This window comes from Peromyscus californicus, unplaced genomic scaffold, assembly GCF_007827085.1.
Source record: "Peromyscus californicus insignis strain IS unplaced genomic scaffold, ASM782708v3 Scaffold_11__1_contigs__length_118956290, whole genome shotgun sequence".
In the NCBI taxonomy this organism is placed as follows: domain Eukaryota; kingdom Metazoa; phylum Chordata; class Mammalia; order Rodentia; family Cricetidae; genus Peromyscus; species Peromyscus californicus.
The window spans coordinates 92,708,174-92,731,507 of NW_026294402.1; the positions used below are offsets into that span (position 1 = coordinate 92,708,174).

Here is a 23,334-nt window from a genome sequence, read left to right on the forward strand (position 1 = left end):
AACTCCTGTGAAAGGGTTCTTCGACCTCCAAATTGAGAACCACTGCCTCACAGGGAACCTCCTGGGGAGTCCAAAGGGGCAGGATTTTAGAGCACTAGAAAAAGAGACAGGCAGAGACAGAGTAAACTAACATGCTATCTATGTGCTGAACAAGCCAGCTCAGCACAAAGGCCAAGAGAGCAGGAGATGGCCAAAGTGGCCGGGGAAAGGAGTGGTCAGATCTGTGGCCTCCCTGAGGAGGAGCAGAGACCTGGAGCAAGACATCGGGTAGAGAAACATGCCTCTGTCCAGAACACAAGGAGCCACTCTGAGCACAGCAACAGACCAGCACTGGGTTTTGGCATAAATAATCTCAGGAGACTCATCTCAGGGCACAAAGGGAAGTGGCTGGGCGGGAGGGTGAAACCTGGGTGGTGAGGGGGCGAGAGAAGGACTTTAGACTTGTTGGGGGTGGGGATTGCTGAGGAATCATTCATCCTTCATCCCGGTGAGTCAGGATGACAAAGAAGCTGTGTGCTGGGGCTTCCCCTCACTCAGTATCTTAGATGATTTGGATCAAGGCAGGACCTATCCCGGCGACTGACCACAGAAGTGACTTCTTACACCTTTGGGTTAGGCAGAGCTGGGGCAGGCTGTCTTGGCTGCCCAACCTAGCTGAGCACTGCACTAACTGGGGAGGGGACACAGGGCCAGGATCTCGATAATAACCGACAGCCTGAGCAACCCAGAGCCCAACAAAGGGCAGATTGGAGACCAGGGCTGTGATGGGAATACAGCTTCGGCACTCAGCCCAGATGATCCTCCCAACCCCAGAACTTGACAACACCTGGAGGCATCTTTGTGGAACTTTAGGGAGTCGGGACCAGGAGTGCTACTGAAAATCCTTCAAGATACAGAACAGCTCGCAACCACCCATTTCAATAATGCTTAGGATGAGAATCCCTGGTTTATGGCAAGAGTGAGAAGAGCTAAAATCCCAACCTTTCTCCCAGAGGACACTCCCCCCACCCTGAGGGATAGTGCCCTTTAGTCATTTACCCCCCCGCGGGGGGGAGGGGGGAGGCGTGGTTCTGTAGCTAGAAGAAGAAAGCATACCACAGCTCACAGCTCATTCCACAGCCTCCTAGGCTCTGATCTGTGCTAAAAACAAATTTTTAAAACAAACATTTAGTCTTCAGCAGGTCAAAAAGTCAGGCACTGTGAATATGCCATCTCTTTGTAGCACACAGGTGGCAGGTGAGATGTGATAAGGTCTTCACTGCTACTGTTGCCAATGGCAGCAAGGATCAGAAGCCACGGAACACACCCACCCCCACCCCGACCCTGACACAGGCAATCAGGAGCTGAGCTGGGTAAGTAATGGAAGCCTACAAAACAATGGGAATTCATTCTATGCACCGATATGGAAAAGGCCCCCAGAATATATTAAGTGAAAAAGGCCAAGCGCAGAATCAAGGGGAGAGCTGTGTCGTCCTTCTGAGGAAGGAGAGGAAAACACAATAGTCCGCAGAAGAATGAAGGTTCACATCTGCAAGAAGCCTGGGGTCCCTGACCACCGTGCATGGATTCACCTGGAGCGTGTTCTTGTCCAATGCACCTTTAATAACAACTTTGCTTTGTTTTCTGGGAGAGCTGTGGGCAGTTGCTCCACACTTCATCCCAGAGTTAAACAGACTAGCTTTTCGAACTGGCCAGGCCACTGGCATGGAACTTTAGACAAATGGCCTCTTCCTTAATGGTAAATCCGGAGGAGACCTGTTCTCAACATTCAAGAGGCCTGTGGGTGAGAGAGTTCCTGGCGTTTGAAGAACTCCCAGCGGGTACCGAGAATTCCAGGCGCTTGAAAGACTCCCAGGAGGGTACACAGAGACAAACCTAGCTTTCCGCACCTTCCTCGCCCCCTACCCGCCTCAGTCCCCGCCCCTGTCCCCGCCCCGCCCTCGCACACTGGGAGGAGGGACGGCTACAATGGATCCTCCTGCGGGCTTTGTGCACGCTCGGAATCCAGCTGTCGCCGGCCAGCCGAGCCCCGTGTCCCCCGAGGGCGCCCATTTCCGGGCCTCCCATCACTCGGAGAGCATTGGCAGGCAGCGTCCAGGCCGAGCCCACAGCCGCTCCCGCCTTCTCGGTGTCCGACCACCCCTAGTCTGTCCCCAAAATGCCTGTGGACTTCAACGGGTACTGGAAGATGCTGAGCAACGAGAATTTCGAGGAGTACCTGCGCGCGCTGGGTAAGCGCGGCTCGAGGTGCGCAACCCCGGGCTCCCTGCAGAACCCCGCCACCCCGAGCCCAGAGTTCAGCCGCCGGCTTCCAACAAGAAGGCCTGAGTTGTTAGGGTTAATTGGTGGCAAGAGTCTGCTAGCTGTCCCTCGTGGTAGATAATTCAGTTAGTAGAGCTGGGCTAGCTTTGCTAGTTTTGGTTTGTAAAGGGCGAGCAAAGGGGCAAAAACAAACAAACAAACAAAAAACTTTATTTTCAAAAGAAAAAAAAAAAAAAAAAGGAGGAGAAGGCACAGACGGCCCTCAGAGGCTGCGCAAAGTGAGCGAGGAATCCCAGCCTTGTTCCTCCGTGGGATCGCGATTGCTCCCGAAGCCCTTCCTCCACCTAGGGAACCCTTCCTTCTCTGTTTTTGTTGTCGTTGTTTGACAACTCTGCCTCCCTTGCAGATGTCAACGTGGCCTTGCGCAAAATCGCCAACTTGCTGAAGCCAGACAAAGAAATCGTACAGGACGGCGACCACATGATCATCCGCACGCTGAGCACTTTTCGGAACTACATTATGGACTTCCAAGTTGGGAAGGAGTTTGAGGAGGACCTGACCGGCATTGACGACCGCAAGTGCATGGTGAGGCCCCCGTGAGCCCTTTGGTGTCTTCTGCTCTGAGGTTCTGTCCTAGGGCTGGGCTAGCTCATCTGGAGGGAGCAAAAATGCTGTGTTAGGAAGGACTGCGGATCTTCCCTCCCAGCCCCAGAGTCCCTGGGTAGGCAAAACCCACTCTGCAAGCGTTGGCGACTGTGAAGGCTCCAGTTCGGTGAGTCTCCTCCACGGTGTTCAGGCTCTCTACCAGGTGCTCAGACACACGTGGCCTCACCGTGGCTCACCTTAACCGTGAGGAGACAGGAGCGCATCCATTTTACAGATAAAACTGGCTTAGGGAATCGGGTAGAGAGGTCGGGAGGGGGCCTGGAATGGATGGGAACAGGAAGAAAGGAGGAGAGAACACAGGGGACCCTCTGAAGTTCAATTTCCTGTCTAGTGTGAAGTCTCTGTAGGGAGCTGGAGGTCTCCTGCCTGCCGCTCTTGCTGCAAAGCTGGGATTTGACCCTGGCCCAGCCTGATACCCACTGAGCCCTGAGCTTCCTTTCAACTTTGACCCAATTCCTCAATCTATAGGTCAGTGCCCAGCATCCAGGGCCAAGAGCGGGAAACTAGTGACCCTCAGACCCCAATTAGCAATGCTCCAGCAGACTCCGGAAGGTCAGCTTCAAGCCTCCATCCGCATGTTGGGGGTTTCTGGGAGGCCAGGATACTCCCAGTGTCTCGGGTCCAGACTCCCTTGCTCCTGCTCCCAGGAGCTGCCTTGCTTTGTAAGGAGGAGGAGCTTGCTACCCTCCCCTCACTGTCAATGGCATTTATGGCTGTCAGCTGTGTGCCCTGCAAGCTGGCATCACCACAGCTCAGTGAAGGGCCATTGGGAACTCCGTATCAAGCCAGTGACTGAGGGGCAGAAATTGCAAGAGTGGGGATTTGAACCCGCTTATCTGAAGGCCATACCCCACCCTACACTCTGCCAGGCTCCTCTGTGGACAGCCAGCCCTTTCAGAAACAGTCTAGCTAAGTTCTCGAGGACTATGGCTGAAGAGGGTTAAGGAATCCCAGAAGGACTACTCAGCCTTACCTGCTTTATTCTTTGGGAAGCCACAGGACCAATATCTGAAGGGTGGGAAGAGAGTAGGCAGTGAGCAGTGTACTTGGAGATGCCTTGGGAGAGAGAAAACTGCTGTTGTAGGACAATGCCACACTCTAAAGCCATGGTTCTCAACCAGTGGGTCTCGACCCCCGTTGTCACATATTTGATATCCTGAGTGTCAGATATATACATTATGATTCATAACAGTAGCAAAATTGTAGTTATGAAGTAGCAATGAAAATAATTCTATGGTCAGGGGGTCACCACAACATGAGGGTCACAGCATTAGGAAGGTTGAGAGCCACTGCTCTAAAATCTCCAGGCACCAGACACTTAGAATCAGAAAGGACACCTTCAGACAGGGTCTGCCTTCTTTCCATTGCCCAAGACGAACTCTTCCGTGCCACTACATGGGACTCCGCTCCATGATTCAGTTCCCTCTTAGACACATCAGATGCGTCTTTATTTGGAGTCACTACAGTTCTGAATGTGCTGGCTTGTACTTGGTTGATGATTGTTACTGATCACCTAGTCATACTAGTGAGCATTCACTAGTTGTCTACTGTGTGCCTGGTGGTGTCATAGCGTACATTAATTCACCAACTCTTCACCGACTTTATACACAGGGTTTCTTCCTGGGCTAACCTTGGGGTGGGAGTTCCCTGCAAGAGAGAGGAAAGATCTGAATGAGCAATCTGCCTCCCTTGAATGCGGTCAGGACACCAGGCACACACACACACACACACACACACACACACACACACACACACACACACAGCAAAGCACAGTCCTTGACATCCAGGAACACACAATCTTTGTGTAAGACAGACCCTCAGAGGTCCTAACAGCCAGCCTGTGTGTGCCATGAAGACAAAGGGAGGCAAGATGAGTCGTGGGGCAGGCTGGAGGGGGTCCCGAGGTTCTGGAGGGGGTCCCTCCTGCACTAGTGGGAAAGGAATGGGAGGTGGGGGGAGCACTTGGAACACAGAGGAAGGAGCAATGGCCACCTTTTCTTAGAGCTTCCTGGTACGTGAACCAGCGAGGGATCCTAGCCGCAGGTGGAGCTGGGTGATAATGCTGGGTGATGATGCTGGGTGATGATGCTGAGTGATGATGCTGAGTGATGATGCTGGGTGATGATGCTGAGTGAAGATGCTGGGTGATGATGCTGAGTGAATATGCTGGGTGATGATGCTGAGTGAAGATGCTGGGTGATGATGCTGGGTGATGATGCTGAGTGAAGATGCTGGGTGATGATGCTGAGTGAAGATGCTGGATGATGATGTTGGGTGATGATGCTGGATGATGATGCTGAGTGAAGATGCTGGGTGATGATGCTGGGTGATGATGCTGGGTGATGATGCTGGGTGATGATGCTGGGTGATGATACTGGGCTGATGTTCCTGTTATCGTCACTGCTGCAAGACTCATTGGCATCACTCTCTGGGAGGTGGGATTGTTATCAAAGTTGGGGCCGCAGTCTGTAACCCACAAAGCCAGGTTCAGCTGCCTGTCCTGAATAAGCCAATTTAAAAAGACAAATTTAATAGTAAAGAGCAGAAAAAAGAAATTCAAAGTGGCCACAGTTGGGGAAAGGACATGAGGTCCAGTGACCTTTCTCCCCCAAGTCCACCCTGGGGTCCTGAAGTGAAATTAAGGCTTAAATAGAGGGCCAGAGATATGCATGTTAAGTAGTCCTGTCAAGGTGTGTTCCTGCTCACCACTGACCCTCACTGTCTCTTCTGTAAGGTGGTATAACAACCTAACAACTGGCTAATCTAGTGCCTCTTCGCCTCTGGCTGGCCAGGCCTTTAGGTTTGCTTGTCTTTTTTATTTATTTATTTATTTATTTATTTATTTATTTATTTATTTATTTATTTATTCATTTATTTATTTATTTATTTATTTATTGCCAGAATGAGATTTCAGAGGGAATTCCAGTTTCTTGGCGTCCGACAGGCAAAAAAAGGGACACAAATGTCTTTTTAAAATGTCTTTATTCCCCACCCCCCAACATACAAGATATCAGGGGATAGACCTTAGCCCTCTGCTCTGCTGGAGTGGTCCCTGGGCCCCTTGAAGTGCAAGGAAGCCCTTCGTTGGGAGCTGCTCCCTGGGTAGTATGTAGGTGTAGACCCCAGTGAAGAGGTACAGAACAAGACTGGGATAGGTGTGAGACAACTATCAGAACAGCTTAGGAAAGGCCTGGGTGAAAGGAGGCTGCCGGTGAGAGACCCGGTACTCCGCAAGAGCTTGTATGTGGCTGGAGTGCAAAACATGACAGAGGGACAAGGGGTGATGACCTAAGAGAGGACCTAAACAGGACCTGACAAGTCAGCAGGGTGTTCTCACTGAGCAAGGCGGGGCCAGGCTAACATTCCTCTGCCAAGGGCCAGAAGACTGCTGGCGCAATGTCTCTGTTTCTTCCTCTTCCACGGGAATCTTATCTGTATTCAGAGCACAGCCAGAAGATGGAATCCAGCCTGAAGATGTATTTTGTTTGGCCTGCACAGTGTTTGAGTCAGTTGCCAATGAGGGCCAAGGAGTCTAAGATTTCATAGGGAGAAGAAAAAAATCCTATGTCTGACTGTTCTTACGAAACATCAAGAGCTGAAAACACCAGACTTGCGCTCGCTCTCTCTCTCTCTCTCTCTCTCTCTCTCTCTCTCTCTCTCTCTCTCTCTCTCCACTGTGTAGGTCTCTCGGACACTCCCTAGTGCTCCCTTACGCGAGCAGTTTGCCACCATCCTCACCCACCCTGGTACCCGAGGGTCAAGTAGCCGTTTGTCTTGTTTACTCTGTAACTCCTGCTTTGGAGTAAGGCAGCGTCTCCATACGTGTGCCTGTATAAAAAGCACCAATGAAGTGCGAAGGACCCTGGGCCGCTGCCTGTAGTCGGCCTCCCCTGCCATCTCGGACATGGTCTAGAAACATATGAGCTGTCTGTGTGACCCTGAAGCTCTTAGCCCACCATTTCCAGTCTGGTCAGTAGAGATCCTTCAGGACCACAGGGCAAGCAAAGGCCTCAATTCTGGTAAAGGCATAGAAAGGCTGGTTTGAACCCAATAGACACAAGGGATTTCCCCACTGCCCATGGTCTCCTTTGTCCACACTGTGCAGTATCAGACAAGACACCAACCAGGAGTATCAGATGCAATTGGCCTACAGGGATTTCTCAGGGTGGGGCTCAGACAGGTAGGTGCTCTGCAGCTTCAGATATGAGTCTCCCACTTCTGCTCAGGACAGTCCCTAGAATCATTCAGTTCTTTGTCCTCAGCTGCCCTCCATAGTGAGTGGATCCTGTGGGATGAAACTGAGCCTCAGCTAGGAACCAGCAGTGAGCCTGGCTCTGCATGCTGGTGGCAGAAGGGCCATTTGTCATCCCACAGTGGACACCAGGTCAGGGTTTCCCTGGAAGAGGCTGCTTTGTTCGCTCGGGTCTGGCGCTGCCCCCCTCGGCCTTGGCCTCGCCTTCTCATCTAGCTTTGAACTCAGGATGACCCCTCCACGGGGCCTGCCTTCCCCTCCCAGCACTTGGCCCACAGCCGCTTTCTTTGTTTTTATTATAAAAGGGAAGAGGAAAAATCCCAATAGCAGCGGAAGAGAACAAAAAGAAAAGCAAGGGGCCCCTTCCTCCACTCAGCCATATCCTACCTCTCAAAGCTTTTTACTGCTACAGTTTCCAGTGGGTCTCTGGGAAAGCCTTGCCTGTGTGTCTATCTACCAGCTGGTCAACTGGCCAAAATAGCTACCTACGGCTAGAAAGAAGGAAGAGAGGGAAGAGAAGAAAAGGGAGGGGGGAGTGGAAGGGAAGGAAGGAAGGGAAGGGAGAAGAGAGATGGGAAAATTCCATTTTCCTGCATATAGTTTTTTAATATGATATTTTTAGGCATCTCTCCTTATGTGCACTTTCAGACTTTTTAAAATCTCTCTCTCTCTCTCTCTCTCTCTCTCTCTCTCTCTCTCTCTCTCTCTCTCTCTCTCTCCTTCCTTCCCCTCCATAACTTCCTTGCAAATACCCATTTATCCGTTCATCCAGCCAGGCATCTAATTATGTATGGTGACACATGAAATCCATCAAGCCCCTGTTAGCACTCCGGTTTAAACTCTTGCCAGCTTCCTGATCCTGTTCTTGACCCATTAGAGAGGTCTTTGGGTTTTTACATTAACAAATATCTTGCCAGTGGTGAAATTAACGCCTCAGGCTGCAGAGCTCAGATGCTGTTGGATTTGGGAGCCCTTCTGAGAGCCTCCCCTGACCACATCAGGCCCCTGCATTCAGCTGGGTCTTTTCCAAGTCTTCAACACAGGATCTCTTTCATGTCCTAGCTAAAGTTCTCCGACCTTTGAAATCAGTGTCAGCAGTGTGCTTTTGAGGATTACCAAAAGAAGAAACAAAGCAACCAAACAAAATTTACAAAGTAGCTTTCAGGACTTACACTGGTTGGGTTTGGAGTTTTGCAAGGCAGGAGTGAGGGAACGGAACAGGCGTAAATCCTCGCTGCGTCTGCACCAAACGCTCTCCCCAGTTTTTTCTGTCCGTCTTCACAGCAAATGCTCTTCAGTAGGGATCGTTTTACCCATGTGGTAGATGAAGATCTGGGGCTCAGACAGAGAACATGTTTTTGAAGATCTCTGCCCCAATGTCTATAAGGTGAGCGGTAACATCCCAAGGGTCAGAGGGCCTGGGACGAGTGGGAAGAGCTCACGGCATTGTTGCACATCTGATTGGACACCCTGCTCCTGTTGCTACATTTGCAAAGCGGGCATCCCGATTGCTGTTGTGCCTGGCTCCCCTGGTCAATTCTGAGGACCAAGGGACAGTACACATTGCCTTTACTGTGCTTCCATGCTGTGTGCCGAATAGGACCAGCAGCACCCCTGCTGACCCCTGGACGTGAGGAGCACGGCACATTCATCTAAGTGGGCCAGTTGTTTGTTGAATAAGTTACAGCTGTTTGATTTTTCTGGCCATCATTGATTCCTTATCCCTCCTTCCCGAAAGGCAACTCTTTTTACTGGTGGGAATTCCCTACTCTCTTTCTGGGTGCTGGTGGGCCCACACATTCAGCACACCCCCTCTCCTGGGATGAGTATGCCCATCACACCCTTTCCTAGGGTTTAACCTGAGGACTGGTGGAAGAGAGATAAAGAAGCTGATGTGACATGAGACTCTGTGCGGCCAGTGCCGACACCCATCTTCCCACTTTCCACAGCTACATGGAGAAATCCAAATGAAGGGGAAAACAAGACAAGGTCAGGAACACAGGCATTCGAAGGAGAGAGGGAAGAGGGAGGGGGGAGAGAAAGCTTGGAGTGTTACGGGAGTTCTCAACATTAATACAGTTTCCCATATAGTTAAGCTAACGGTACATCTTTCTTCTTAAGCCCTGTGAACTGGTTTCCTATCTCGTGTCTAGATAAGTCCTTAAGACATTCAGACTCCAGAGCTCCTGAACTAACCACCCAAATCATTAGAACAGTAGTTTCCACACACTTGAGCCTGTCTTACCCTGAAAAAAGGTTCTCACTCAGAGCTCTGGGGTGGGGCCTGAATGCTTGTCTTTCCAACATGTCCCCAGATGTTGCTGCTGGTGGTTCAGCTGGCCAGGTCCAGATTCCTATGGCATTCTCATTAAAATTCAGAGTAAGAATTTTGTTGCTTCCATTAAAACTGCTCCCTTTGGGGGGGGGGGATGAATGAGTGACGAGAGGTACAGCTCTGTACCACTGGGGGACAGGGTCAGGGACTGCCTGTGGACACCAGTCTTACAACAACCCACGATAGTTAAGGGTCCCAGTGATGCAACTGCATGTGCAGATGAGCCGGCAACGTGTGTGCTGGGAACAATGATGGAGTGTTTAGGAAGTTAGGCTGGGCATTTGAATCCTGTTTCCACCTTCCAGCTGTTTCCCTGGAGAGATGAGTCCCCATGTCCTAATTTTCAAAGAGGAACCAGAAACTGTACCCTCCTATGGCCCTGTGAGAATTATATATGGTGATAAATTATATATTTTTATTGCAGAGTAGTAAACTACCTTGAAAACTAGTGTCATAAAAATAAGTCATTTATTTCATTCACAAATATGCAACTGAGCGAAGTTCAGAGAGGACGGCTTGTCCCAGCTGGGAGCTCCAGGATTCTCTCTCCAGATGGCTCTCTTATACTTACTTGCCATGGCAGCAAGGTTTCAAGAATGAGAGTCTCATGAGAGGAAGGCAGATGTGTATAATGATTTTATGAGCTCTGACGGCACTGTATTAGTCAGCTTTCTGTTGCTGTAACAAAAATGCCTGAGCTAATTTACATAAAGGGAGGCAGAGTTTATTTTGGCTTGCAGCCTTGCAAGTTTTAATTGATGATTAGTTGGTGCTATTCCTTGTGGGCCCACATCAAGGTGGTAAGTCATGGAGGAAGCTCTTTACAGGGGATGGCTGTTCACAGACACACAAGGAGCTTCCTCCATTGACCTTCCATTCCCTAGTGGTCAGAATGAAGGCAGGGTCCCAATATCCCCTTCAAGAGTATACCCTCCTGTCACCAGAAGGCTTCCAAACAGGCCTCGACTCTTAAAAGTTGCAACATCTCCCAGCAGGGACACAGGCTAAGGGCCAAACCTTGAATACATGGGGCTCGGGGCCACCTCTCCAAACTGTAACATCTCCTGGCAACTCTCCTATATTCTGTTGGTGGAGGTAGTCAGAAAGGCTCACCCATCCTCTGTAGGAGAGGATCCAGGCTCCACATCTGAACAAGCAGGGTGTGGCAGGGCTCTAAACAAACACTGACTGAGGCTTTAGGAGAGCTGGCAGTACTATTAGCTTGACAAGCTGTCACCAGGGCCTCTGGCACACTGTGACTGCCCAGTGGGTCTGGAGCTTGTTTCTTTGCCTAAGCTTTGAAGGTGTATCCAGATTGGGCTGTTTCATTTCTGACTAATGTGAGTGGGCTCTGTGGGGGTGGGAGAGAAGCCTCAGCAGGTGTGCCTGAGCCTGTCCTTTCTAGTTAGGGTGGGGATTTCTCACCTCCTGTGACCAGCTCTGGAGACCATCATGTGGGCTAGAAGGGGACAGTCAGCCCTCTGGAGAAAACCACATGTGTTGAGAAGTCTAGCCATCAGCCCAACACTCTCTGAATAGACCTCCTGCTAGGGTCCCCACAGGGGGACCCAAGGAGTTTGTGCCTTTCTTTTGACAGTCACTTCTGTGACCATTTGTCCTCTAGAAGTCAAGCCCGCAGTCAACCTTAGTCTTTTTCCCGTGGGCTCAGGAGTTCAGCGGTGGTTTTGACTTGGAGTTGATTGGAAACATTCCTGAGAACAAGGGTTGTGTCCAATCCACCAGTCCCCTCTCTGGGAATCCTGTTGCTTGCATCAGTCACTTGTTGGTCTAGAGCCCTGCCACACCTCTGTGTTGTGTAAATTAGATGGTATTAGAGTGCTTAGTGAGAGCACACACGCGCGCACGCACACACACACACACACACACACACACACACACACACACACACACACACTGCTAGCTCACCCAGATACCTGTTCTGCTGACCAAAGCCTTCATTAAAGTGCATTTATAATGTTGCCTGTTGTGACTTCTCTTGGGGTTTCCTTTGATAGGCAGACAGCCCAGGATGACAGCTTCAATACAAGGAGGGCATTGCATCTTTCCTTCCCTGTACCCTACCAGCTCTCCTTCTCCTTTTCTGATTTGGGAGTACAAGGACAACATAGAGGTCTTCTGGGGAAGAACTGTAAACCAGATAGATGTACACGTAGGGATGGCGGGAAACACAGGCTCCACCACCATCTTTCCCACCTCACAGTGAAACTGGTCCTACGTGCAGGCAGTGAAAAAAAAAAATCTCTGTCTGACAATGGGCCGTGAGTCAGAAAATCATCTTACTCCTGACTCAGACAGCCCACGCACGGCTCGTATTCCAGGAAAGCTGTTTTTCCCCTTAAGTTTGGACAAAGATGTCTGTGTCTGCAGGTTTCTTAGTAAAAATCCCCAAAAGCGCCCATAAACTCAACCCTGAGAGCTGCTGGGACCTTGTGTCTGTTGAGCTCTCCAGGGGTCCATTGAGAGCAGGCCCTGTCCTCTACACACTGGGGTGGGGGTAGGAGGTGGGGGGCGGTTTTCCAGGATCACACCACTTCTTGTCTGTTGCCTGGGGCTTCAACTTTGATATTTTTAACTTCTGATTTTGTGTGGTTCAGAGAACAAGCTGTCTCTTGCTGGCTTCCTAAATACCGAGTCATCACGGGTCTCCAGGACAACTGACTTTTTAATTCCAGAGACCACTACACAGCCATATCAACCATTGCCGCGAAGATAAAGGTGTTTATGGGCAATTTGTTGACCAGTTCCAAGGACTCTGTTTTGTAACATCCTTCTGCCAGCTCCCCCTCCCACCCCACACACACCTTCTGTCTGCACTGCTCTGAATATCTTGCCTGCAATAACAACAGTAATACCAATTAACATCTCTTGAGCTTGCTGTGTGCCAAGCGCAGCCCTTCCTATGGACAGTTCCACTTAATTACTGCTCTACGTCCACAGCCATCTCCTTTCCCATCCTCAACACTTGAGCGCATCCTTCACATCTTCAAAAGGGAGCCTGATCGCACACTGCTTCCCAGCTTGACACCGCCTGGAGCTCCTCAGAGCTGACCACCCTATGACCTTAGGAGACAGCCACTGGCCACTTCAGACCCACCCCCCAGCGCACCCCTTTCATTTCTGGCCCCATCCTCCGTGGGGCGTGCCTTCCTTCGCTCTCCCCGTCACTCCTCTGGGATGATTTCTTTCGCCTCCCTTTGGAAGCATAGTTACCGGTTGATAGAGAGCTAGCCCAGGCTTACCTGCTCCGTTGGCCTTGTGTGGAGTCCCCTTCTTGCCCCCATCCTTCCTTTTGCCCCAGACTCCCTCTCTGCAGGTGTGTCTTAGGCCACCTGTGACACTTGTGAATGTACCGGAGAGTCCAGACAGCAGAGACCCTTACTTGTGTGTCTCATGCCCTGGCACGAGGGGTCGCAGTGGATTTGTTCAATGGGTGTTAAGTGAAAACAGCAGAACAATATAGAAGGTTACCATTGGCCGTATCCCACAAGAGCTGCTCTAATCCAATTCAATAACGGATTATGTCTGCCAGGTGTTTTCCTTCTACCAGACGTTCTTCTAGTCACTTCCTCTCTCTCTCTCTCTCTCTCTCTCTCTCTCTCTCTCTCTCTCTCTCTCTCTCTCTCTCTTTCTCTCTCTCTCTCTCTCTCTCTCTCTCTCTCTCTCTCTCTCTGTGCGTGTGTATGAAGAAGGTGCCCGAACTCTTCCTGTGTTGCATATAAAGAAAGTAAAATGCAGTATCAATAGGTACCCAGTGGACTTGGAGCCAGGCAGTGTGACTCCAGGTGGTAAGCATAGAGATGCGTGACTATTCTCTTAGGGCCAGAGCTCTGGGTTGATCTGTCTTTGTGCTCTGGAATCTAACCTGAAGTGTCCCTTCATGAAGCAGAGCTGTGGGATGGACTCATCAGTGGCTGGAGAGAGAGGTCCCTTTTGAAATCTGTTCTTCCCGACCATGGAGGCCACGGGGCTGGCTAAGAAGCCCAAATTCCAGGGAGGCAATTATCCCTTATCTTCCTGGACACGGTTTTTCATTCATGCCCCATTCTGTCTGAGGAGTCTAGAAGTCAGTCATGACCTGTCAACTCTAATGCCTGACCTCCTTTGAAATCTTACCTCTGTGTGAACTGTTGCCCTGGGGAAAATTATTTCCCCCTCTCTGAGCCTCTACTACTCTGTGAAGTAGGGGTAATTAGAAAGTCAGGGATAATTGCTTCTCGGTGAAAGTTAAGTGGTGAATGAATGGTGTATGAGAAAACCTTTAGGGCAACTGCTCCATCAGGATGGGCTGTTAGAGTTCATCTTCTTACCCTGTGAACGGCTACCTCAGGAGATAAATTCTGGGTCAGGCACATGTATGAAGGGACACCTGGCCATCCAGGGGAGATGTAACAGGGTTGGGAGGAGTGGAGGGTTTAAAACAGCACATGCCATTCCATACCACAGGCCAGGCTGGGTGAGACCAGCCAACGGACCTGGTTGTTGCTGACCCGAGAATTTGTGGCCTGCATGGAAACAGCCGTGTTTGAGCTGATGCTGTGCCCCCTGGCAGAGCTATCACCCATTGGCAATGAGGAAATGGAGGCTGCAGAAGCGGAGTGAACGGCTCAGGGTCACCTCACCAGAAAGAAGTAGGGATGGCACAACCACAGTTCCACGGCTGTAGCCAACTCCCCTGCAGCCTGCTGGGTGGAGATCCCTGGTGGAAATGGCCCCCTGGGAATGAGGACAGGCTGTGGGCTCAGAGTCTGATTGGAGGAGATTAGAACTATGACCCGTGTTCTGGGTCCCTGCATAGTACCCCTCACTTCTTAGGCACCTGAAGCCAGATCACTCCTGTGACTGGCCCTTTCTGTGAAGCTCATCTGTGGAGGAACTGGCAGCTGCGTTGCCTGGGGTGTTTTGTCTTGTGGGCAGAGGTTGTTCTGGGATAGTCATTGAAAACTACCAGCATGGCCCTAGAATGGCTTTTGCCAATCATTCATTCATCCATTCATTCATTCAAAAATTGGTTATGTGCACTTTTCAGCCACAAAGTGGTGGTTGGCATCCCACATGGTAAGAGGATCCCAGGCCTTGGGAACACTCAGCTGAGCTGCACACGCTTCCCTAGTTACTAAGAACACATCTTATATTCTGGGGGTTCCTTATTTTCTGTTTGCTGGGAAAGATCGGCAGAGGCAAGGGGCTCCTGTGGGAGACAAAAGGCTTCTGTGCCCCTCTGAGCACTCAGGTGGGTCATCACCTCCTGGATCCCTTTTCCTCCTGCCTCCAGCACTCCCCACCATCTCATGTGAAAGGAGCTGGTATCAGTTTGGCCTGGGAGCAGGGACTAGAGAGGCCAGCACCTGGACTTTCCATAGAACCGCCTTTGGCCAGCTGGAGCCCCAAAGACATGAAGAAGAAGGGGATTGTAAGCCGTTTCAGCAAGTTCTGCTTTGGAAGAGCCAGGTTCAGCCTCATATAAAAGAACGGGAGAGTCCACCCTGGAAAGGCTTGCTTAGAGCTTCCTCCATGCAGTCCTTCTCTTTTGACCTGCCTGCAATTCCTAGGCTGTTCCCCTCTGCCTGGGATTCACTTGTTCCTCATCTTCTCTCTCCTGCTTCTTAACAGAACCCTGTGGCTCTTTCTGACATCAGTTCTAGGGTCACCCATGGCCAACACCTCCTTCAGGCTGATAGTGCAAACCTCCTGCTTTCAAAACATCCGGCATGTCCATGGCTGCTGAATGCTGTTCCCTGCAGAGCCAGGCCACACATCCTCCTTCTCATGCAAGGCTCAGCTGAAACCAGGGGACTAGCTGAGCAAAAGTCACTGGCATTTCTAAAATGAGGATAGCTGCTTCAAGAGGTCCTGAGATGTCATGGTGATGAGCTTCGTAACCTGCTCGGTACTCCTGCCTGGCACTTGTCACGATGGTGACCGTGGTGGTGGTGGTGGTGGTGGTGGTGATGATGACATGATCCTGTCCACTCCAACCAGGAAGTCTTCCAGATGTCCCTGAACAGGGTTGGGTGGCACAGGCCTCCAACATTTTTCTGTCCAGCCTCTCACCCCCTTCCTCAGAACCTTGGCCTCAGTAGTAGCCCTAGCACGTTAGTCCTAGGCCCTTTCTTAAATGATTGTGTGTGGGGGGTGGGGGGTGGAATAATGTACCAAGATTACTAATCCAAGTTTACTAATCTGAACATATTCCGTTTTGTTTGTTATCTTTCTCTGTTAACATCTTCATGGCAGAACTGAAGACTCATGGTGGAACTGCATTCTCTTGTGCCCACAAAGGTCTTGTTATGGCTATATTCATTCATAGTAGCTGTTTTTAGTGCTCTTTATGTCTCTAATTACTCATTTACATTTTTAAAGCCTTATTAATTTGGTTTTCATCTGCTTTCACAGTGACTTAGCTCCCCTCTCTCCTAAATGTGCTGATTTTAAGTAATTGCAAGCCCCTTGGGAGTGGACCAGAAAAAGAGAAGCCACTACCTAGCCTTTGCATTTCTTGGCCAGAGAAAATTGAGTGCGCTCAGCCCCAGAGGCAGCAGGCTGGACGTTACAGAAGCTTGGGGTTTTTGGTTTTTTGTTTTTCAGTTCTAAAGCTTGCAGATTAATGAAACACTGTGGCAAGCTCTCAGGACAGGACCTGGCGCTCATGTGTTAGGGCTTAGGGCTTTCCTACCCCTCCCACCCAACAGCTTATTTAACACAAGCGCCAAAGGCTGTCTTAACAAATCGCCAGGAACAGAAAAGACACTCGGAGGAAAAAAACGTGTTAAAATCAAACCACAGGAAGAACGGCCAATTTCTATCTTTTAACAATTCACAGAATGTACAGAAAGTGCCAACTCACTGGCTGGGTTTTGCCTTTTAACCCCCAAATCTAGAGAGTGTAGGTGTTGGGGTCAGGGTTGGGTCAGACCTGGCTCAGGAGTTTGCATACAAAAGTCGCCACAGGCAAAGTGTCTCCTCTTAGAACCCGCCTCTGGATCCACAAAGACCAGACTGATCCAGAAGCAGGTCCAGTAAAAGAGAACTTGTCAGGGCTGGGTGGACAAGCGTGGAGGTATAGAAGTGACCAGTCACCCCTGTCCTTGGAGTGAGTGCGTGGCAGTCTGTGGGAACTTTACTAAATGTCACAAGTTTCCTGAGAGCCACATTGAGTCTCAGTGTTTATAGGTCATGTTAGGTCACTGTCTGTCACAACCAGTACTAGTCACCTGAACGGGACAAAGGGGCATAAAGACATCCCTGGGACAGGGTCATTCAGATTTCCTGGCTGCAGTAGCAGCTAAGATTTCTGAGTGGTTGGAAGGTGGATAATGGCTTTTGAAATGACTGTCCCTTGTCAGGGTGGTATAAAATTGTCCTCACTCATCTCCTGGCACAGTCTCTCTCAGAAAGCTGCTGACACAGCCAAAGAGATGTGGATTATTGTTCATTTTTAAGAAAAACTTAGACTGGATTTGCTTATACCAGCCACCCTGGCTCCAGCCCTTTGCGCTTTCCTGTGATGTTGGGTAAGAGCTGCCGAGATGCTGAGTTGTAATGAGGCTGTCCCCTGCCTTGTCCTTGCATGTGTCTGGCCTTCACTTCTAAGGTGGGGTTCCTGAGTCTAGGGTATCAGTTCATGTCACACATACACACCCCAGGCCTTTCCTCTCCTTGAGACTTGAAAAGCATCAGGAATGTCCTCCTGACTGAAATCCTATCCCAGTCACAGCCGTTCTCTGACACTGGCACTGGAGGGTAAAGAGGTGTGAGTCTGGAGATCCAGTTGGCATGGTCATCAAAAGCTTTAAACATCTATACACGATTCCAGAAGACAGTTCCTCCTGAGGACATATGTTCTGAGGAAATGTGTTGAAAACTGTGTGTACAAGGAAGTCTTACTTATGCTAGTATAGAATTATAAAATACCCAAATGAATAGGTAATCGGTTGAATAATGGTGTGTATGTTCCCTAAAATACCACCAGGGCCAGCTTCAAGAGCCTGAGTGCAAGGCAGGCCCCGAGGGGCTCCTTGCTTGGCCTGCTGTTGCTGTCTTCAGACCGTGATCCTTTTTGAATAAGAATCCCTTATTTTCACTTTACTTTGGTCCTTACAAATTATGTGGCCATTTTCTGGATAGTATATAACAATGAAAAGAGTGCTTATGGAGACTATCTATCAAAGTGGAAGTTGTCTCTAATAAATCAACAAACAACAAGGCATAAAAGAAAGGCATAAATACTGCAATCCTAATTTTCTGAAAGCACAGCTATATAGGTGTGTTGACAGACAGCTGGACAGAAGTACAGCAAAATGTTGGGCAATTATCTCTGAAGAGGCAAGAGTATAAGGACTCATTTCTGTTTCTTCTTTTCCGTTACAGAGGGCATCCGTCTGCCCATTGACTGACTTTTCAGGAAAAAGCAAAACTGTAGATCACAGCTGAGATCCAGCCAGTCTGTCCATGCCTACATGGGGTCAGGAGCCCTTCACCTGCAGAGTAGGTCTCTGTATAAACACAGGGCGATCAGTTGGGGAAACTGTGTTCTTAGGAGCTCTTTGAAGCCAAGGACTCATTTCTCCACCCCTCCCCCACCCCAGGCCTGGCATGAGTGACACCCAGTGCGTGGCTTTTTACCACACTTGGGACATCAGGTAACAGCTTTGACCCATCGCGGTCTCACAGGACATGGACCACTGTATTCTGACCAGGAGATTGGACTTTCTCAATCTTAAGGCTACACATGTGCCCCAATTGAGTGTCTGATTCAAGGAGAGGAGCCACCCACAAGTCTTCCTGTGCCCCTCACTCACTGTGAACCCCCTCCAGGAGCTGAGACCAGATTTGTTCCTGTGCAAAGTGATGCACAGCCGACTGCACCTGCCTCCCTTCTGTATGTCTGTGTGTCTGTGTTCATGCCAGTGAGTACAGGTGCACACATGCTAAGACACGCGTGTGGAGGTCAGGGGACAACCTCAGGTGTCAGTTCTCACCGTCCACCTTGTTTTAGACATGGTCTCCTGTTCACTGCTGCTAGGCGAGACTAGTTGGTCCACTGGTTCCAGGCAATTCTGTCCACCTCCCATCTGCTTCGAGGGACTCCCTGGGATTATAGACATGTGCACTACTGTGCACAGCTTTTAAGTGTGAGCTCTGAGGATTCAAACTTAGGTCACCAGCTTGTGCAGCAGGCACTCTGTCTCCTGAAATGTCTACCCAGCAGAGTGTGTGTGTGTGTGTGTGTGTGTGTGTGTGTGTGTGTGTGTGTGTACATGCGTGTGCATGCATGCACACCCATCTACATGTGCAGGAGAGTGTACACATGTGTACATGTGGAGACATTCCTCAGAAGTGCCTTTTACCTTTGTGTTTTTCTGTTTGTTTGGTTTTGTTTCCCGTTAGCCTGTGATTCACAGGTTAGGCTGGGGTCCCAAGGATCTTCCAATATCTGTCTCCTAGCAATTAGGTATCACACCCTTCAACTTGAGATGGATGGATCCATCTCCCCAGGCTCCTCCTGTGTGTCACATTGCAGGTTCATCTCAACAGCAGGGGGCAGTAGTGATCAGCAAGTCCAAAGACGGGCTGGTGCCCCTTAAAAGCCAGCAAGGAAAAAGGGGAAGATCCTCCAGAATTCTCACTCCACACCCATTGCCCAGATTTCTCCTCACTCCCTTCTGCAGTAGGCTGTTACTGGCGGTCCTGATGCTAAGCTGCGTGTGACAGAGAACACAGGAAGCTCAGGACCTGAGCTCTCTAAAGCCTCTGAGTCAGCGCCCTCATGACTGGGTTGGGAATGTGGGGACTCAGAGGAAGTGTTAAACTCACTCAGAGCCACACAGTGAGCAAGAGTGAACAGAGCCCTTCCCACTGCAGGGGAAGGCAGGACTCATGGTAAGGACCTTCCCTTTTGGAAAGGGTGTGTATCCAAAAGGTGGGCATGGTATGTGGGTGAGGTCCTGGGCATGTCTGTTCACTCACTGAGGCCCTATTGCCACCAGAGGCTCATTCATTGGCCATGCTAGGGAGACCAGACTGAGCCTCGGTCCTCTTTTGAGCCTCCTACCCACCCCCATGTTCCTGGGTGGGTCTCAGCTGCTCCAAAGAACCAGAAACACCTCAGGGATGCCTGTCTCCACATCTCAGCATCTCAAAGGGCACACTGTGCTCTGTGAAGATGTGAAGGCTGAGGGGTGGGATGTGGGGTTGAGGTGTATCAGCAGAGTGCAGCCTGGAGGCTGGTCTCATACAGGACAGGAGGGCTTGGCACACAGTTCAGGTCTTGAATATTTGTACTTTATACTATCCCACCTCTGCCTTTATCTCAGGACAGACCACCAAGAATCTTTCTCCTGTGGGCCCACCCTTCCTCCTTGGAGCCCATCCCAATATCATCCCTGGCTTCCCCTTCCTTAACTTACTGCTGATCTCTTAAAGTCTCTGACACTAAACATCAATGACATAAGGTCTTTAAAATGAAGCCACGTAGCAGAATGGAAGAGAGGGACTTCAGAGCCCCACTGACCTATGTCCTGACCACCCAGATGAGCAGAGAGAGTCTCCTAACCTGGGCCGTCTACAGGAGGTTCCAGTCCATGTAGCCAGCGACAAGCATGGAGATTGAGACTTGGCTCAGGGAGGCAGGTGACTGTCGGCCACCACCTGTAGCTGGCTGTTGATATCTGAGGTCATTCTCCCTTGAGATGGAGGCTCTTTGAGGGCATGGGTGGGGCCTTGTAGGTATTACAAGACCTAGCAAAAGTTGAATAATGATTGAATGGCTGATCTGTCTGGGGATAGGCAGGGTTCTCACAGGCAAGATGCAGGGACAAGACCCTGACCAGCATACCCTTACACAGCCTGTGCTCAGCCCCAGAAGCCCCTCCTTCCCAATCCCCATTCTCAACCCTATCTCAATGACATTTTCCCTTCCTAATTGCCCTTTTAAATGGAATTTATGAAGGTTTTCATAAATTTTAAAACTGATCTGCGCACTTTAATAAAAGCATGTGGTGGGCAGGGAGTATTAGGCTGCCAATTTTCCACACTGAAATTGCCAGAGGCGCATCTTGAATTGTTGAGGTCAGGAGCCTTCCTCTCCTCCAGTCCCTGGTGGGGCTGCTTCCCCAGAACTGACTACTGTGGTCTTTTGCTTGGCAGACCACAGTGAGCTGGGACGGAGACAAGCTCCAGTGCGTGCAGAAGGGCGAGAAGGAGGGGCGTGGCTGGACCCAGTGGATCGAGGGTGACGAGCTGCACCTGGTACGTTCCGTGGTGGGGACCCAGGCTGTGCCTTCAGAGGTCCTTATTCCCTGAAGGAGTGAATGGACGCTGGAAAGTAACACCTTGGCCAGGCATTGGTTCTATTCTGATGATGCTTCTCCTCTAAGGGTCTGGAGAAGGTGCCGAGTGACTTGGAAAACCATACGATTTGTTTTCAAGGTCTAGGCTGACCCAAGGTCCAGCCAGAGGGAGCAGGTGGAGAGGCATTTGGTAGTATTAGCAGCTGGCAAGGCCCTACTGTTCTCTAGAAATGGCAATCAGCTTCCTATCTTGGTGGTGAAGATGTGGAACTCTGAAAGGCGGGCTTGCACGTCCGGTTGGTTGCATGTCTACAAAGCACAGCGCCAACCTTTGCTCATTGCACATAACATATATGTGCCCTGTGCACAGCCAGGCCAGAGCCAAGCTGAATTCACCAGGACAATGTGATCTCAGCTTTGGCCAGGGGCCAGGTATAGCTCTCCTCAGTCCAGTCCTGTTCTCCACCCTTAGCCTTAGGTCAAAGCCACTTCCACTCTGTCTTCAGTCTGGGAAAAGCAAGCACAGAGGCCTGGGCTCCCTGAGAGCTAACACAGCCCACATCCTCTGAGGAGGAAGTCTCCTATCACTCCTCCACCCTGCAACTCCCCAAGTACCCTTCTACAGAAGGAACCTGGTCCAGATGACCTGGAGCTTAATCCTGGGCCAATCACTGAGTGCCTCGGGTAGGTCTCCAGCTGTCCTCATTCTCCTCTGATAATGCCATCCTGCTGCATATGAGCTCTGCAGCTGTGAGAATGTGAGCTGTGAGGGGAAGAGGCCAGCTGCATGGGGCCTATGCTGTGGGGTCCATCCCCAACTTGGGCTCTTCCCTGGCCCTCTGTTTACTTAGCTGCAAAAAGGGCAGACATAAGCTGGGTGGCGATGGCACAGGCCTTTAATTCCAGCACTCAGGAGGCAGAGCCAGGCAGATCTCTGTGAGTTCGAGGCCAGCCTGTTCTACAGAACAAGATCCAAGACAGGCACCAAAACTATATGGAGAAACCTTGTCTCAAAAAAGCCAAAAAAAAAAAAAAAAGGCAGTCATGATCTCAATGCCCCCTCACTCTTCAGCCCTGCAGCTCTATGCCAAGGCTGCAAATCAGGGTGTGGAAGGTTGTCAGGTGATTTCACTTGGTTCTTAAGGCGCTTCAGATTTCTTCAGTCATCACTTAAGCTTCAGTGAATGTCACACAATCAGCTTTCCAGTTCCAATTCCCAACAACTCAGAAGACACAGAGTTTGACTGTCATTGCCCCCTAGCCATGGTCTGCAGGAGCTGCCCCTGTGGGCAGATCTTGGGATATCTTGGTTGCACTTGGAACTACCTGGAAGGCTAGCCTCCACCACTGAGATACTGGCAACTCAGTATCATTTCCAAACTCCAGTAGACAGCCTAGGCTTAAATCCTTGCCTACTCAGAAACAACCTAGCGAACCAGTCCCTTCGAGCCTGGGCACAGGCTGTCCCAGGCCTGGGTTCCTAAAGCTCTTTGACTTTTTAAGGGAGTAGGAAGAGGGGAGCCATCAAGGGCTCCTATTGGTCAGCTCAGAACCAACCCTTCTCCCAGCCAGCTCTGTTTGTAGGAATCAGAGAGCCTGATCTCTGCGGCTCCCACTCCATCAACTTCCTCAGGAATTAGTTAAGCTCATGGGGAATGATAGTAGCCATTGAATATGTCCCAAGTCTCTGTCCCGAGATGCTCTGAGCCTCAAGCTCAACGTTGCTTCAGCTAATAACTAGTGTCTTTATTACCCCAGGAGATGAGAGCCCAGGGTGTGATCTGCAAGCAAGTATTCAAGAAAGTGCAGTGAGCAGCCCGAGAAGATAGCCTTGGTCTTTAGGAACAAGTGGGATGGGCCCGTGGTCAGGAGCCCCCACCCCCAGCATGGGGCTGGAACACATAGCCACCCAGGTATCTGCCAGCAAAGTCTGTCTCATCGCCTTGCCTCTTCCTTTTCTTAAGATGAAGCCACCCCCCAATAAAGGTCATCTCTGTTTAAGACGTGTGTTTTGGAGAAATTTCACATCGACCTGTGCTTGCTTTTTCTCCAGGGCCCCTGAGGCTGGTTTCTCCTGATGCCTCCCTTGGGTAGAGGGAGAAATTGCAAAGCCACGGAGGATTTAGGACTGAGGGTACAGCTGTGCATCTTTGCCCAGAGGCACAAGCTTAGCTCTGGAGTGTGCATGGTTTGGTATCTATCATCTGGGTGTTAAGTACTTTCCACATCACTCGTCCAACCCAAGTCACAGTGTAGTGAAGCCACAGAAGCGGGAGTCACCTTCAGCCTGGGCACTTCAGCCTTGAGAGGGCTGGTCAGCAGAATCTGGCCTCACGGGTGCACCATACACCCAGAGATGTCCCAGTGTTATCTATGAATGAAAGGGAAATGGACAGGATTTTCACCCAAAGCTAGAATGGGGGGAACCCTAATCAAAGGCAGATCCGAACTGGATTTGACTTCACCCCAGCCCCTGGTGGACTGATGCCAAGTCATTCTTCTCACTGTTC

The 23,334-nt window shown here is 50.4% G+C and overlaps 1 protein-coding gene across 1 annotated transcript; it reads left to right on the top strand.

The window, feature by feature from the left end:
- Positions 1-1,953: 1,953 nt before the first annotated feature.
- Positions 1,954-22,825, top strand: Rbp1 (retinol binding protein 1). Its single transcript, XM_052717719.1, is given in 5 exon segments — positions 1,954-2,127; positions 2,129-2,231; positions 2,669-2,847; positions 20,682-20,783; positions 22,583-22,825. Coding segments are annotated over 5 exon segments (597 nt in total). The 5' UTR covers positions 1,954-1,968; the 3' UTR covers positions 22,637-22,825.
- Positions 22,826-23,334: the final 509 nt, after the last annotated feature.